This window comes from Cyprinus carpio, chromosome B15, assembly GCF_018340385.1.
Source record: "Cyprinus carpio isolate SPL01 chromosome B15, ASM1834038v1, whole genome shotgun sequence".
Lineage (NCBI taxonomy): Eukaryota > Metazoa > Chordata > Actinopteri > Cypriniformes > Cyprinidae > Cyprinus > Cyprinus carpio.
In genome coordinates, this window is record NC_056611.1 from 17,828,878 (window position 1) to 17,847,199 (window position 18,322).

General features: G+C 37.0%; 1 protein-coding gene across 1 annotated transcript; it reads left to right on the forward strand.

Annotated features, from left to right (window-relative positions):
* Positions 1-506: 506 nt before the first annotated feature.
* Positions 507-17,933, forward strand: LOC109103776 (serine/threonine-protein kinase PAK 4-like). Its single transcript, XM_042739582.1, has 10 exons — positions 507-703; positions 6,950-7,171; positions 7,287-7,501; positions 7,600-8,032; positions 9,725-10,177; positions 12,311-12,444; positions 12,810-12,936; positions 14,984-15,109; positions 15,192-15,326; positions 15,448-17,933. Exons 2-10 carry the CDS (start codon positions 6,971-6,973, stop codon positions 15,601-15,603), a joined length of 1,980 nt encoding a protein of 659 aa, XP_042595516.1. The 5' UTR covers positions 507-703; positions 6,950-6,970; the 3' UTR covers positions 15,604-17,933.
* The last annotated feature ends 389 nt before the right edge of the window (positions 17,934-18,322 follow it).

An 18,322-nucleotide genomic window follows, 5' to 3' on the forward strand; every position in this document is an offset into this window, starting at 1 on the left:
TATTCTTAGAAACAGCTGAAGACCAGCTGTAGCACTTGGATAAGCATTTGTGCTAGCAATAAATTATTTCTTCTTCAATGCCTGTATATATATATATATATATATATATATATATATATATATATATAGTATAAAAAAAAATCTGCTGACACAAATGCTTAACATGTGTAATGCACGCTGACATTAATATTGCTAAATAATAATAATAATAATGTCAACTCAACTTCATATATCATATTTAATTATTGTATTGCTCATATTCTACAATATTTTTTGTAATTTTAAATGTATTAATAATTTATTTCATAATTATTACATATAGTCACTTACAATTAAGTTTAAATTACCTACACATGTACAAATTTGGGTAAAATAGTGCATTATGTTAGTTATTATTATGCTTATGTTATTGAAAGATTTACTACTAAAATTATTATTGTGACATGGTTACAGTGATATTATATTGTACTGTATAATTCATGATGCACATATTGTGAGGATGCAGTCTGGGGGCAGTGCGCGACGGTCAGTTCCCCGGATGAAGGTTGAGCGTGAATATGGCGCAGAGAGCACGAGCAGCGCGTTCGTGCGGGTTTCTGTGACTGATATACGCGCACTTAGCTCGCTTAAGCTAACTTTACACACAAGAAACTTCACCGACCCTATGAAGTTTATTTCTCTGCAGACACACTTCTCACTACAGGTAGGACGTCTTTAAAGCGTTTTGTATTACAAACGCGAGTTGTTTGTATGCCAGCGCAGGTTGTTTTTGTGTCAGCCTGTAACGTTAGTTTTGGTGAGTTTGTTCGTCGAGCTAATTTAGCTAATTCTTCATACAGCTAACATTAGCTGAGTAGCCTAGGCTACTCAGTGTCAAAACATTAATTTTCGTCATGAAAGATACTAACTATAAAGTTACTCTGTTTTTAATGTCATTTAAGTGTACATGTGTTGTAAGGTTTCGACGAGAATGATTTACAGTAACTTAGCTTGCGAATATTACAATTATTCCATCCCTTTTTTCACTCAGACTCGGATCAAGCCTAGGTGCTTCTGAATTGCTATCATGAAAGGTTGAAATTATTCATTATATCAGTGTTAGAATGCGCCTGAAACTACTCAAAAGTTTGGTTAAAGTGTTCATGGGTTACAGCCAGTGACATAACACATCAAATAAGTAACGTTAACAACAAATGATTCAAATGAATTAGACTCGCTGTTCTGTTCGAGCTTCTTAATTCCTCAAAATGTGGGAGCGATTTTTAACGGGACTGATGACACTTTGTGATGCTGAACTGTCCTGTAACTAAGCAATTTTTAGTTTGTTTTACATAAAATCTCACGATAAAGATCACATTACCTTTATCTGTGTAATGCGTACGTTTCGTGTGTAGTATCGATAGTTCTGAGTGGGCAGTATGATTGCACCTGTAGTATCGATTCTGGTTGATTCAGTGTATGCATGGCATGATGAGAGTCATACTTTACACCATCTAACAGAGATTAGCTTCCTCTTCTAAGTGGTGTAAAGCTATTTTTTATTAATTTATCAACATATTCAGCATAAGTCAGCTTGTTTGACCTTGGCTAAAGCATTACCATTTTAAAAAAGTTTGCATGTGTTTTATGTTTTGTATCATGTGATGCATCAGGAATATATGGCTGATATGGTATAGTGAGAATATGAAGTTTATACTCAAGGAGGGGGAAGACAAATCAGTTTTATTCAGAGAACAAAAATGACTAATGACATGCAATTTGGTACAGTTACTGATACTGATATGGATAAACAAAATAAAAATAATTCCAAAAGCTTGGAATGTAAATCAATGAGATCTTCATAACTGTACAGCAGGCAACTTACATAAAATGCATGTACACATACCTGTATCAGTTGTCACTATATCTCCCAATAATTTGTCCTTTTATGATAATGCAGAAATGTTTAGTTTTATTATCAAAGCTCTCAAGTTTTTGTTGTGTGGGACGTGGGTGGGCAAAACATATGATATAATGCAATCCAGTACAACCGTGATTGAGAGATAAACGTTCCTCAAAAGCCTGATGAATCATATTTGATACTCACATTTTAAAATGATTTTTCTGAAAAATATGATGTATGGATAATCAAGTAAACCAGAACCGCTTCAGTCAAGTAAGTGTTCATCTTAAGATATAACTAACAATATAAAAGTTTTTGTGTACTTTATAAATAGCATTAAAGATTTCACAGCAAAAAGATGGAGATTGTAAAAGGTGCCAGAATTATCTTAAAAGGCCTTTTGCATGCTAAAAGTAATCAACTATTAGACTACAGAAGGCATGCAGTAGATTGTGTACAACAGGTTTTTCAGCAAAAGTGTTGATCGTTTCGATAATTCATAGGCCTAACAAGTGTAAGGTAGGTTTTGATAGGATTAATTGTGCTCTTTCCTGACTAATAGTTGAGTTTATTCGTGATTGTGAATGCAACATGAAATATTGGAATGCTGCCTTTATCTTTGTGTTGATGAACTGCTATAAAGAGTGATAAGACATTCTCAAAAGTTACTCAATAGTTGATGGAGTTGTCATTTAGTATCTCTCATGCCTTTCTCGTACCTGTTCCTCGTTGGTTGTAGTTTCACTTTCTTTGTGCCTGTACTTCCAGCAGCTGTGGGTTTGTCAGGATATGTGCGCTTCGAGGAGGTGTGATGGGAGATTCAGACAGGGGTGCAGTCTGTACCGGGCACTCCAAACATTCCTTAAATACTTTAGTGCTGGACATGGTCACTCATAATGTGCAATCTTCCGTGCTACTGCTTACTTTAGCCTTGCGTTTGACTTTGTCTTTCAAAGGCAGTGTTTAAATATGTCAATATTAATTCAGTTAGAGCTTTGTTTCAAGCAAATGTGTGATATTTAATGTTGCCTGTTACTTGTTTGCAGTTTTTAACTTAATTTTACTTAATATTGCTTTTGAATGACTGACTTAAATCTGATTTTTTTATGAAAAGTGGCTGTATGAGACTAAACAATTTTTCAGTTTCCCTTTTTTTTTTTCACCTAGAGCTCTGATATGAATTTCAGGTCTGTTCCATGGAAATTGCTGAACAACATTGCCTTGTCACTAGAGATTGAAGAATATGGTTGTTGTTTTTTCAACCAATACTTAATAATTTTCAGTAACTAATTTTTGTTCTATTTCTAATATTTCAGTATTTTAAAAAAAAAGTAAAACAAATTTAAACAAGTGTCTCGTGCACACCAAGGAAAGTATTAATTTATTTCACTAAAAAGCTTTATTAAATAATAATAAATCACATCAATGCTTGTTTAGCTGTCGTTTCATAAGACAATGTGTTATTGTCATAAGTGATCAGTTTTGCACTTGTAGGAAAGCAACAACAGTATTATCTTTTTTAAAATGATGTTTTTTTTAATATGTTTAATGCTGCATTTGGTTCACCATAAGATGATCAAGGATACTGTTACTGAGTTGAGACTATCGGTTATTGTTGAAGCCTCAATGCAAGTTGTTTAGTAGTGCATTACCTAATTTCCCATCAGCTGCAAAGTGATGCCACTGTTGAACTTGCCTGTGTGTTTGGTGAGTCCCTGTACTGAACACTGTACTGTTGTCTTCGGTGAGATGATGTGCAGTGAAGTCCGCAGCAAGCCTTCTATCAAACTTGGACCTGCAGTCAAGTGCACATAAAGACTTTGTGTATGTAGCACATGCAAAGCATTGTGGGATGTTATCACATTGGAGTTAGGCTGCTGCTTTTATTGTTGCACAAAGAATGAGTAACAAATAACAGTTGTTGGCCAACAAGAAAAGCGCTGTTGTTTTTGTTGCATTATGCATGCATTACCTGGAATATTCCAAAGAAGACTCAGTGTTTTGTTTCTAATGAATGGCATGAAACATAAAAAGATCCATACCTATTCAAAGTGAATAAAGTGCTATTGTCTTTTGGGCTGTTTTGAGGGGTCAGTATCCCATCTTATTTAAAGCCAATCTGTAGAGACAGTCTTCCTGGCCAGGGCCCATCTCAGCAGCGTTGACCACAGAGACGTCTTTCTCACTGTTCACCAGTGCATAATGGTATGTGGCTGGAAAGCCAGACTCAACCAGGAAGTGTTTGACTGTTCGAGTTCAACTGCTTTATACTTCTTAATGTCAGACACAATGCCTGATTGATTAGTTTTTTTTAGCCCTCTTTTGTGAACATTTCAACCCTTTTGTGGGCTGATGACACCAATGGTCATAGAACAGGAAGTGTTCATGGGAAGGTGATTCATTTACACTGATTGTATGAGAAGACACTGAGACTTAGAAATAAAGAATTGTATTTGTCTTTCTGTATGTGTGTGGAGCAGCTGTATAGCTGTAGATCTCTACTAGAGCACCTGTTCCTGTCACTCATAGTTCATCCTCACCTGTTCCAAATAAACAATCTCACAGGTGCAAGTTAACAGCCTGACTTTACTCTTCCTGTCTACCATGTAAAATTAAGCTGTGTTTGAAATTGCTTCCTTTTTCCTTACTGAGTGTTGGCCATTTATATTTTGCCAGCTCAGCATAATGCTGAGTATCTTTGGGTGCAGAAATGCTGAAAGGTTTGAGTGGGAGAGAAATAAAAATAAATTATATTTTATCATCACTTTAGCATCATGTGACACTAAGGTCTGGAGTAACAGCTTTTGAAATGTGATTTAGATTTGAATCACAGGAATAAATTACATTTTAAATATATTCAAAATGAAAATGGTTATTTTAAATTGTGAAAAAATATTATACAATACTAATGTTTTTTTTTTTTGTTGTTGTTGCAATTCTCTTTCTAATGGTTTTTAAACATTATGAATGCATATCTTAAACATAATAGCCAGAACAAAGAATGAACATTTTATGGTACCATCCATGCAACCACAAATCTGACAATGTATGGATGTAATAAAGTAAGGTTATTACTAATAACTCTATGGTGCAAAGTATTCATTCAGTCATTTATTATTCAAAGTTTCAAACATCAGTGTCTGAATTTGCTCAATTATTTTTGTTCACTCCTTTCTATCAGCATTCAGTTACTGATCTGTCATCACTGTGTCCTTGAAAGGCTTCACAGCACCTGCTTGCTCGAGGGTACATTTTGGCAACTGGTGCACAGTAAGTTGCTACAGCATAAGCAAGCTGTGTCGTATTTGACATTGCTCCTCCTTTATCACAGTCCTAGTTTGTGCAAGTGCTTGCTCATCAAAATGTCTATTATGAGTTAGGACTGCTCATCATAGTGTTGTAAATCTTTCCTGTGCACTGCTTGTGCATTTTTTTTTTTTTTTTTTTTTTTTTTTTGAATGTATACCTCCTCCCGGAAGCTAGTTTGAATATTTTCCAGTTCTGCAACTTTTGAGTACTTCAATATTTTCATTACCCTCAGTGATGGAAATCAGCACTTCATAAAACATTCACACTGGTTCTAGGACTCCTGAAGCTGTGACCTTGTGCCCAAGCTGACATCTTTACAAAAGATCAGGTTATACTTCAAATGCTTCCACACTTTTAAAAAATGCCTCTTTCTGTTGCATCATCCCAGGAAGCAGCTGAGTTTTCCCAGGCTCAGCTTGTCACATGTGGGAGGGGGTTTCGGCCCACACATATCAGAGTCCAGTATTTGGCTTCTGGGAGTGTCTCTGATACCCATGAGGAGAATGAGCAGGGCAAAAGCAGAGAAAAGGGAAAGTATGGAAAGCTGGACAGCTTTTTGTACTGCATAAAGAGACTGTTGTTGAAATACTCAGAAGGGTGAAGAGAAAGAGCTGACATTTTAAATCCAGCAGCTGCCTTTTTGTGTCTTCCATGTTTTGTGGATGAACAATGTGTTAATTGGGATCTCAAGTTTTCATTCAACAATAAGTCTTGGATGTGAATTTGATAATTGCTGTTTCTTTGTCTGTGCTTGTGAAGGGTGAAACCATCATGTAATTAAATGCTAATATTAATCTAAAATGTCACTTCAAACAGTGGTGTCATTAGTTAATTATACTCTGATTTATTGGTCTGATTTTTAGTACCCATTTCTTTCTATGTACTCTACCACAACCATTTTTAAAATGTATGATGTATGTACTAGGGATGCACCGATAGGATTTTTTGGGGCCGATACCGATTTGAACAAACACTAATTGGCCGATACCGATATTTGTCACTTCCTCTCTTTTTTGAAATTTTGGCATCAAAATAGATAGTATTTTGATCATGTTTTAAATCAGCAAAGTTAAAAAACACCTGCATTAATGTATACTAGCAGTTTTATTGCTGCTGCTGCATCATCAAATAATTTCTAATGAACATGGATTGGATCCATTTAACATTCAGCAGGCCTACATAAATACAACCGAACAAAGATACATATTAAATAAACAGTGTTTTTTAGGTTGGTTTAACATTTTTTAGGTACAGAAATAAAGTAAATAAATGTAAAATAACACCACTGTATAAATTAAATACATTAATCCTTTTTTATTGTAACAGACTTTAGTATGATTAATCTTCAAATTTGTTTTTTTAAACATTTAATTTAACATTTAATTTTTGTATGATTTTTTATATATGTATGAACGTTTTTATAGAGTTTTTATATATGTTTTAGATATGTTTTAGTTATGCTTTACTATTGTTTTGATATTTTTTTTAGTGTTTTGAGTTATATGGGTAATGAAAGCACGCAGTTCTTCAGATTTAAAGTTTGTCAGTTATTAAGCACCCCCCGAAATGCATGAGATCTTTAAATCTGTATAGCCGATATACCGATGGTTGTAAATTGAGGAAAAATTGGCCGATATATATCGGTGGCCGATACATTGGTGCATCCCTAGTATGTACAATGTAAAGTGTAATTTATTCCTGTGTTTTCAGCCGCCATTACTCCAATCAGTTATAGTATTTGTCTTTTCCTGTTTCTAGGTCTGATGCTTTGCTGCAGCCATGTTCAGCAAGAAGAAAAAGTCACGCATCCAGATCTCAGCCCCCTCCAACTTTGAGCATCGAGTTCACACTGATTTTGATGAGCAGGAGCAGAAGTTTGTGGGGCTTCCGCGCCAATGGCAGAGCCTCATTGAGGACACGGCCAAGAGGCCCAAACCTTTCATCGACGCCACAGTCATCACTACTGTAGAGCCACGCAAGGTCAGCATGATTGTTTGGTCTAGGTCTTTATTTTTGTATTTAAATGTTGGTGATTTGGTGAGTCTTTTGCCATCTTTTCACTATAAATAGCTCATTACCTGTTTGTGTTGCACAGGCAATTGTAAGGGGTCGTAAGATCGGCGATGATGGCTCTCTCACGTGGCTTCTGGATGAGTTTGAGACTATGTCGGTGATCCGCTCAAACTCCCTGCGGAGAGGCAGTCCACCACCGCAACCGCGCAGAGACTCCGGATCTTCGGGAGGGGGCCATGAGAATGGAGAACACCCTCAATACAGACACCCTGATCGATACGGAGACGGCAAAGAGAGGTGCACAACTGACATCTTATTCCAAACTAAATGTTTGGTTTCCAAAGACTACAATGGGAGTATTGACAGTGAGACTTTTTTTTTTTTCATCTGTTTAGGGAGAAGCCGCGTCAGGAGCACCCAGGTGCTGAACCCAGACAGTCTCAGCGCCCAGCCCGTTCATCCAGAGAGGATGGCCGACCTCACCAGCAGCCTCGTGGTCAGGAGCCCAGCAGACACAAAGAGCCCGACTGGTCAGGAGGGCCAGCCCCACAGCCCCAGCACAGAGACCGAGAACGAGAGCCACGTGATTATCATGATCAGGTGGTGAGGCGAGAGGGGGCCAATGATAAGAGGCCCAAATCTAGCTACACTGGAAGGGACAGCAGCCCACAATCACCTCGTGAGAAGAGACCACTGTCCGGGCCAAATATCCGCACCCCTAACCTACCTGTTACAGAGGGAGTGATAAAGACTGCACAGCAGACCGGCCGACCCTTCAACACGTACCCACGATCTGAAAGTGACTCTGGGAGAAGCCCCAGCGGTCAGGTACACAGAAATCAAACGAAATATACTATCCTTGTTTCTACAACATGATTTTATGTTATTTTTTTAAAGGGATGATTGATTGTGATTTCACTTTTTTAACGTTAGTTAGTGTGTAATGTTGCTGTTTGAGCATAAACAATATCTGCAAAGTTGTGGCGCTGAAAGTTCAATGCAAATGGAGATAAAATTCTGGCAGTTTAATGCCTACAAAAATGTCTCATAGGGACTACAACGAGCTACTTCCCGGGTTTGTTATGTCAAGAACCCAGATAAACCCTGCCCCCGGGAACATGCAACAAAGGGGCTGAGGCCATTTTGTGCTGCTTTAGAGAAGAGGAAGAGAAAACTAGGGGTGCCTGAAAAAATTGCAACTCTGTCTTCTAACGATTCTAATGGATTCACAAGTTTCAAAATCATTGTTCTAAAACAGCGGTTCTTTATACTGTTCCTCAAGTCACCCTGCTCTGCATCTCTCTCTCTCTCTCTCTCTCTCTCTCTCTCTCTCTCTCTCTCTCTCTCTCTCTCTCTCTCTCTCTCTCATTCAGATCATCAGCTCAGCTCCAACAATGAACTGTTCCATTTATACACTTATTTTCACATAGCTATGAGAAGCATTATACATGGAGAAAGGTGCTGTCTCCAAGGAAAAACCATACTGTATTAAAGCTTTAATCAGGATAAAACCTTATATTAAAAGCTAACCGAAGCAGTAGCATTTACAAATAACAGCGTATTTAAAAGTATGAGATGACGACAAACAAAAAACATACCATTAAGAGCCGTGCTTGCACAGGTTCTGCATGATCCTCTGCACTAATATCCTTTGTGTCACAATCGGTCTCAAATTGATAAGCAATATAGACGACGCCATCGTTTACAATACATCTGGAGAACATGCTGCTGAGGTGTGGGGCAGGACGTTTAGACACGCACTAGCAGCGGTTTAGCCAGTCACAACACACTGGGCTAGCTAACCAATCTGAACCCATTGCGTATTTCTGAGGGAGGGGCTTTATAAAAGCAGGAAATGATCAGTGCATTTATAAGAGAAGGGACAGAGCTGTGTAGAATATAGGTAAATTATTAGAATTAAAAAAAAAAAAAAAAACCAAGCATTAACACATGTTAGACTGCACCCCATAAACACAATCAAGCCTAGAAAAAAGTCAACCACCCCTTTAAGTAGTAATATTTTAAGTAAATGCTATGTGTATATTGTTATGTTTATAAAAAGTTGAATAAAAACAGTAAAAAAACAAAAAATAAGATTGTGTATAAAAGGACTGGGCTGCTAAGTGTTGTACATTTTTATTATTTAATAATTGTCTTTTTTATAGTAAAATGTATTTATATTATAAATTAAACAATGTAAATGTGTATTAAAATTACACTATAGTACATAATATATGAAAAATAATACTTTTAAAATAAAATAAATGTGTGTATATAGCATAATTTATCATATAAAATATTTATAATATAAAAATTAATAAAAAATGTATTAAATTTTATAAAAACAGTTTTACCTTTATATTGGAAATATATATATTATATAATAAAACATACAAATATTATATTTTAAATGATAAAATACAAAGTTGTGTAGTGTGTATACTTGTGTATGTACAAATACAAACACATGCATTTATATACAAGAAAAATATGTTGTTTATATATTATATATTTTTGCAGGATTTAAAACCAGGAAAATCTCATGAGCCTTCCCACCACAACGGTCCTTATACTGGGGCAGTCCGGGGTGGAAACAGTGGCAGTAAAAGTGCTTCTCAGGGGCACCGAGCAGAGCCCCAGCATCACGCCTCCCACCCAGCCTTAGGCCCCGAGCCCCCTCACAGTCAGCAGATGCCCCAAGCACCAAAACCATCAGGCCCAGCTGCACCGCCACAGCAGACACGCTCACCTCAGAGGGAGCCGCAGCGGGTCTCCCACGAGCAGTTCCGTGCTGCCCTGCAGATGGTGGTTGACCCTGGGGACCCACGCACTTATCTGGACCACTACATTAAGATCGGGGAAGGTTCCACCGGCATTGTTTGTATTGCTACAGTGAAGACCACAGGCAAGCTGGTGGCTGTGAAGAAGATGGATCTGCGAAAACAGCAGCGACGAGAATTGCTGTTTAATGAGGTGGGTGCAATCCACAGGAGATTAGTGTTATAATTGGTTGTTCTGAAAGGTGTTTGTGTGTGCTATGTAGCACATGAGCGCTTAATGCAGAAATTCCAATCAGTGACCGAAAAACCAAAATGCTTCTTCAGTGAAACTCAGTTTGTAGATTGTACATGATAGTACTGTTTAGGGGTGGGTGATATGACCAAAATCTTATATCACGATATGACGATCATGATCACGTACACCTACCGATATATATCATGATATAGTTACTTTTTTATTTGACAAATATTTTTATGATATTAAAATCTTATATACCATAGAATTTTCATAATCCTTGTCACCAATGTCAATATCAAACTAATACAACCCTAAAAAGAGACAAAAAAAAACCCTCGAGCTCACTGAAGAAAAGAAACAGTGATGAAATAAGGATAAGAAACTAATTGCAAGCAATAGGACAAAAAAAACTAAAATAAGAAACGCTACATACATTGTGTAAATTAGTCTTCACTGTGTTAATTATATCTATCTGTCTGTCTGTCTGTCTGTCTGTCTGTCTGTTAGCGATATGCTGGTATCAAATTTTCATGTTGCGATTAATTGCTAATGCTTTTACACAGTTCGTTTTTAACAACGTGTTATTAAATATTGGAATACCTAATATTAATGAAAGTTCAGAAGAATTTTTCATTGGCAGTTTATGTTAACTAATGAATTAACTAATGTTAACTAATGAAGCCCTAATGTAAAGTGTGAACGAACAATAAGGAATTAAAACACTTTCAAACAATATCTAGGGCATGTTGTTGTCCAGATTAATATGTAAAAAAAGTTTGAAAATTAATAGCCTATTAAGTCTAAATATTTAAGTATTTGGCACTGTGATGCACACCATAGCAAATCCACAAATCTGAATGGCTATTTAAATCTATTTAAAGTAGTGCAGCTGCTTTTATTTATGGGGTTTCCAGGGTAACGGCTGCATTTTCTGCAGTTTAGCGCCATCTGCTGTCAGAGAGTAAATGTGCTTTCATTCAGCACGTCTCTCACAGGTTTCCCCATGTGCTTCTCATGCGTGCTTGTTTACATCAGAGCGCACACACATCTAATGCATGCTTGTTTACAATGTTGTGCATTTTGACCAGTTGATGGGAAAAGTATTCTTAAAAGGCATTCCAAATTCGGAATAATTTGTAATGTATAATTATTCACTGTATTTAGAAGTGCTCACGATAACAATATCGTGCATATTCATTACCGCGATATCGCATTACCGAATACCGGCATCTATCTGTCTGTCTGTCTATCTGTCTATCTGTCTATCTATCTGTCTGTCTCTCTGTCTGTCTGTCTGTCTGTCTATCTATCTATCTATCTATCTATCTATCTATCTATCTATCTATCTATCTATCTATCACGTTTGAGAGAGGCGGGGCATAGAGGACCTACAATAATGTACAGTATTTGAAAAATAATGTGTGTTTTGAACAGTAAAGCAGGTCAACATATTCTATTACACCAAATACACAAAATAATGATCTTTAAAAAGCATCATATGACCCCTTTAAGACCGAAGTCCGGATCCAATATACTGTTACATATGTTTTCTTTTTCAGCTGTTTTCAGCTGTCTACCCTCTCTCAAGACCTGAATCACTGTGTTTATGAGGATACTTACAAAGAGACAGGGATTCTGACGCATATAAGTGTGTTTATGTAATCGTTTGGCAAAAAAATGTGCGCACTCAGGGTTAAATTTTTTTTTTTTTTTTTTTTTAAACTGCAGTGCTTAAAAACGTGTGCCCATGCTACAGATGTAGTTCCTCGTTTAGGAAGGAGCTCCTCGTTTTGTCCTGGCTGGTCGTTCTCCTCCTGGTTCTGTCTCCCCTTGCAGTCATCCAAATGATGAAAAAGTATTACTGTAAACAATGTTTTTTGCGACAGCACGAAATAAACGACAGAGCATAATATGAAACGATAGACTTTTTATTTCGTCTATCCGATATATATTGTCATATTTCACAGCCGTAGCACTGTGTTGAAATTTTTACTGCTGGTTGATTTTCCTCCCACAAAATCTTTACTTATCCACTTAATGAGATTTTTAAATAGAAACATTCTGCTGGCTTTGTTTCTTGTTTCTAAGGTGGTGATCATGCGGGACTATCACCATGAGAACGTGGTGGAGATGTACAACAGTTACTTAGTAGGCGATGAACTCTGGGTTGTCATGGAGTTCCTTGAGGGTGGAGCTTTGACTGACATAGTCACACATACCAGGCAGGTGTTTCTTAGAAGTGCAATCATTAATTGTTTTTTGTTACTCTGTTATGTTCCTAATCATATGTACTTTCAGATTCTGTTTACAATGACTCCTTGTATTAGTTTTGTTTTTATTTTTATATCTATTTTATTTCATTTATCTGCACATTTATACAATATACATATTGTAATACAAATGTGAAATGCATTTACTTTAAAGCCCATTCACCTGTTGCTGGGCAACAGTGCAGTACCACTAGGTGGCAGGATATAACAGCAGTCCCGTTTGGCATGTCATTCAGTCTGTTTGATCATTTTATCATCCTTTAAAGATTTCGTTCAATGTTTAACATTTCCATTATTTAACCTCTTAACTTTTTCAGGATGAATGAGGAGCAGATTGCCACCGTGTGTCTGTCTGTTCTGAAAGCTCTCTCGGTCCTTCACTCCCAGGGAGTCATTCACAGAGACATTAAGAGTGATTCAATTCTTCTCACCCATGATGGCAGGGTAAGTCCCTCTCCGCTCTTAAAAGAAAAATGTACTTAAATTACATCAGATGGTAACTAGTTCTTTGGGCCTACTGTCTGCATAGCTGCAGCCTTACAAGTCATGTTTTGACTTGTGTTATGAGGTCAGAAATCTGCCCTTTTCTTTGCCATTGTGTTGGTGGTTTCTGAGAACCTCAGCGTTGATGTTTAAACCAGTTTTTGGCAGACCTGTTCTTTTGTGTTCTCAGACCTGCATGTCCACTCGTGTGAGAAGAGGATCTAAATGTGTCATTAAGTCAGCAGTGTACTAAAGCACAATTAAATTGTTGACCAAGCGCTTAAACCGCAATAACATAACTATCATTTCCTTGAGTACTTGACCTAAGAGACCTCAAACACTGGTAGATCCATATTTTAGACACATGCTTCTTCATGCATTAACAGAAATATAATCTAGCAATTTCCGGCCATGATACCAAGCCTGTATCTTTTTTTTAATGGTGCTGAAACAGTCAGTGGTTTGGTAGAAGGGGTCTGTACTTCACTGGGTCTGTGGTTGAAACGGGGAAGTTCTTGCAGCCACCCTCAGCTGTTTCTCGGAAGGGGTTGATTGTCTATGTTTGTGTGTTTGACCTTACATGTTTCATTTCCTCTTGCATATTTCTGATGCTATTTCTCATGCAATATCCCAGAGGGCATAACTTCTTGTGTAGTTAGTCAAGCAGTATTGCACAAGCTTTCACTGAAAATTTGACAAGCTTTATTGAAGCTAATTAAGCAATTATTTGTGGTGCAAACAGGCCTTTTTTCACTTTCACATGCTCTTTAGTGGTGTAACTTAATTTAACTGAATGTTTTAGAGCATGATGGGAATTAAAAAATTAACCAGCAGTTGATTATTTACACATTTATAAATGTCAGGATTTAATACTACTATCTGCATTAAGGATGTCAAATGCACTGTTACTTTGGTACCAAAATTATATTGAAATAATACAAGGTTCTGACTCAGTTTGATAATGATCTGACTGGCAAATAGCTGCTTTCGTTCTGTCGCATGTGAGCACTGCCAGTGATCATGTTGTGCACGAGAATGATCACGTGCGCCTCTTGATTAAAATGCCATCTTGTTGAAGTATTAATGGTTTGTCTTTATGCAGCTTAACAGAACTTCCATCCTCTCTTATGTTGTTAATATTAATCAAACCACTCTGGAAAAACACCAGCAGTAAACTGATGAAAATACAAACATAGTAAGTTGATCCACATATGACAGCCTCTGAACTTGGTCAATACTAATCTTATATACTTGCGTGTGTTTTAGCACACATGCTAATTTTCAACACCATTAGATCACAGAAATTCCAAAATGACATTTCCCTTACATTCAGCTTCCAAAAATGCATTAATCTTTGCCGTTACATTCATTTAGTTGACTGATGCTATATGGTGTATTAACAAAAACATAAATGGCATTAATAAAAGCTCTAAAACTGACAAGCTACCCAATATCGTGTTCATAATCGAATGTGATTCATCTTATAAACACGATATAGCGTAGCTTGTCAGTGATCTATGGCTCTGTGTATTAAATGCATCTGAATCATTTCCATCTGAAAGCACATGATGGAGATTTACTGGTACTTTTAATCACAGAACCGGCTTTACTGACGAGTTGCGCATGACAGTCACATGCGATTTATCGTGCAGTCCTTGTTTGTTGATCATAAAGCAAAAAGAAGATGAGGAAAACTAGGATGCCGGGTGTGTTCAGAGCGCTGCCATTACTGTCTAGAGTGTGTGGAATGGTGTGCTGTGATTGGTTGAGTGGATATATCGCATTCTGCAAAAAAGTGAGACTAGCGTTTGTCATGGTTTGGAAAAAAAAAGGGAGAAAACATGACCTTATAACTCTGCGAATATCGCATTTTGTGTAAAATTAAGAATAGACCGACCAGATTTTGGCTGAAACTCTTTTTTTTTTTTTTTTTTAATGTCGTTTATCGCATTTTGGACCCAAACTCTTCATACATATATATAAGTTTTATCTCTGTTTTCATTTGCAGGTGAAGCTGTCAGACTTTGGCTTTTGTGCCCAGGTCTCAAAAGAGGTGCAGCGCAGGAAGTCTCTTGTAGGAACTCCCTACTGGATGGCCCCTGAGCTCATCTCAAGACTCCCATATGGACCAGAGGCAAGTCACATCCCCCTTTATTACTTATGTTGTGTTACTTCTGACAGCACTGCAGCTCACACATTTCAAACTGTTTGTACAGGTGGATATTTGGTCACTTGGCATTATGGTCATTGAAATGGTGGATGGAGAGCCGCCGTACTTCAATGAGCCTCCGCTCAAGGCCATGAAGATGATCCGAGACAATTTGCCACCCAAGCTCAAAAACCTCCACAAGGTAGATCATGTCCTTTTGCTTAACCATGTGTGCAGAAACAGATTAATGTTTAAACCAATGTGTACTGACAAGATTAAGCACGTTTGGCACTGTCGCTTACAGTGTTATTCTGTATCTACAGGTCTCGCCGCTTCTCAAGGGATTCTTGGACAGGATGCTCGTGCGAGATCCTGCCCAGAGGGCCACAGCTCAAGAGCTGCTAAAGCATCCCTTCCTGAGTAAAGCAGGCCCTCCCTCTTGCATTGTTCCCCTCATGAGACAAAACCGCACGAGATGAGAAGAGAAATCGGGGCGGGATCTGTCAGGCCCTCTGAGCTCAAAGCAAAGACCCATAAGAGTCCATACTCTGCACAGTTTAAACATCTGAAATGATTGTACCGGTCAAGACTTTAAGAAGAAAAGGCCATTGATGCTATGGACATTAAGAGGGTTTTCCCCCCAACATTTTTACCACTGTTTTTATTACACTATAGAATACACCAAATTTGGTGACATGAAATAGACATGATTAGATCATTCACAGTGTTCTGCTAGAAGAGGTTCCCCTCTCTGGCTAATTCAGAAACACTAGAATGTGTAATTTAGTTGGTTTCATGCTTGATCTCTAAGATTGTGCTTTTGGGTGAACCAGGTTAGTGAGGTTTAGACATTATGAAAAGGAACCACTTGGAGATTCTAATCTGCCCTCAATGTAAAGCAACAATTCTATGGATTTGTTCCAAACCTCAAGCTTTTTTCCCCTGCACTTCATCTTTTGCACCATGACCACACTACTCAATCCATTTTTAACAGGAAAACTACTGAAGCAAATATTTTACTTAAAAAAAAGAAAAAACTATGAAACTCTAGGCTCCTGTTACAACACTAAGAAATGGTAAACACTGGAGGCGTATTTTTTTTTTTTTTTCAGACCATTTTTAATTTTGTTTTAATGAAAGTAGAGAGTTATATTGGTTTTCATATTGCATTTTGAGTACCAGAGTGATGTTTTAAACTGTTCTGAGATTGAGCTGCACTCCAATATGAAACTTCCTCCTTTGATTCATTGTTCCTCATTTTTATATAATAAAGGGGGGAAGGGTCGGATGTAGAGTTTTTTTTTCTCTTCCAAAACCTTCACTACGGCGCCACGCCACATTAGCCGAAGAGATTGAGTTGTTTTCAATGTAGGGCAGCCTTTCCTTTCATGTGCACCTAAATCCTCTAGCTAAGTAGCTTACGTCTTTGAAGTATTGTGGCCTTTCTCTGAAGGATTCATTGTGGTTGGTTTTGTCGGAGAGATGTTGAACTATACGAATGTATAGCTGAGCGTTACATATGCTCTACTTTATGAGAGTTGTGCAAAGGAAGTGGACCATATAAATATAGATTGTGATTGATCCCACACACTAAAATATAGGCTATAGTACTCGTATAATTGGTCATGTACATTACAATGTTGTGTTGTAAGAGCACCATGACGTTTGAGGATTAAGAGAAGAGTAGTAGAACAACCAAAGACTGTTTGAAATACTGAAGGTTTATAATACTAAGAAATCCGAGTACACTACAACACATTAAAAGGATTTTTTTACCCAGATAGGAAAATTCTGTTATTTATTCACCATCATTACCTGTATAGCGTCCTTTCTTCTTAAGAGTTGGTTAGGCCATTTTTTTTTTAATGGCATTTTATATGTTTCACAGTAGAAAGAAAGACATATAGGTTTAAAATGGCATGAGGGTGAATGAATGATGACAGAATTATCTTTTTTGGGTTAACTGTCCCTTTAAGACCTTATCTGTCCTTGCTCAGTCACAAAGATCCAGGATCAAAGTAAATGGGAACAATGACAAAATTTAAGAAACAGGTTAAAAGGTCATTTAAAAATGTATCTGATTCGTGTAGTGACTCGACATGTGAATACTAGCTGATGATTAAAGAGAATCCAGTGAATGTACGTTTGTGAGAAGATCTAGGTCACATTTACATTCAGTAATTTACAAATTGTTTGAAGATGAATTGTAGAGCTTAATTCTAGACTGACATGGTAGCTGTTGTATATATTTTGAGTTTTTCTAAAAATTGTTTTCTTTTGCCGAGGGCCTAAACTGTAACACAGTAACAGTAACTCTAATTGTAGACATGAAGGTTTGAGAAAATTAATGACCATTATTGACAGACGTAATTAATATAAAAACACTACTAGAACTTGCTTGTTTGTTTGTTTTTTCCACCAGTAAAAGTTTTTAATGGCATTTCTTTACATACAGGAACTGTTACTTTTTCATGAGGTGAAACAAAAAGAATGACAATCAGGCATTGGAGCAAAGTATGTACACGCATTTAAATGAATAAATAATGAAACTGAGAGAATGGTGTTTATAGGTATTGTAGATGGTTGTTTAACATCCTCAGTGCACTGAAACAACAGATGAGGTTAGCATTCCTACAAACAAACAAAAACCGCCTTAATGCATCTTTAATGCAGAACTGAAACGGAACACATTCTCCACAGTATGCTACTTGATTTGTGACCAGCCACACACTTTTTTTTTCTTGTGATTCATCTGCAAATATTAAATGACTTGACTGTTCATAAAGAGGATACCACAAGCTTTATTTGACTGGAAGTGTGAATGGATGTGAGCAAAATGGCGTAATGTGTGTCTTTCTCAAAAGACTGATCCAGTGTTGAATATCTTTCAGAAATGACTTCTCTATTTTCTGAATTGCATTCCCAGGGCCAATCAGAGCATGATCTCTTATGTGGAAAGATCTGCTTTTTTTGTTTCCGATTTTGTTCCTCAGAAAGTACTGCAAATGCTTTCTGGAAGGGTACATTGTATATTAATATGGCTTTCATTTTTTTTCTCAGTCATTGTTTCAGATTGTCTCTGCATTGAACCTAATGGATCGCCCATATTCTGCTGTGGACTTTTTTTAAGCCTAATAGGTTTCTCATTAATCTTGCACTGTTTTTTTTTTTTTTTTTTTCATTTCTGTTATCATCATT

What these genes read in the sequence shown, in the direction of transcription:
- LOC109103776 (XM_042739582.1), top strand. Translation starts at nt 6,971, where the DNA reads ATGTTCAGCAAGAAGAAAAAGTCACGCATCCAGATCTCAGCCCCCTCC. An exon ending in GAGAATTGCTGTTTAATGAG is followed by an intron (nt 10,178 to 12,310) that starts GTGGGTGCAATC and finishes CTTGTTTCTAAG; the next exon opens with GTGGTGATCATGCGGGACTA. An exon ending in AGCTCAAAAACCTCCACAAG is followed by an intron (nt 15,327 to 15,447) that starts GTAGATCATGTC and finishes CTGTATCTACAG; the next exon opens with GTCTCGCCGCTTCTCAAGGG.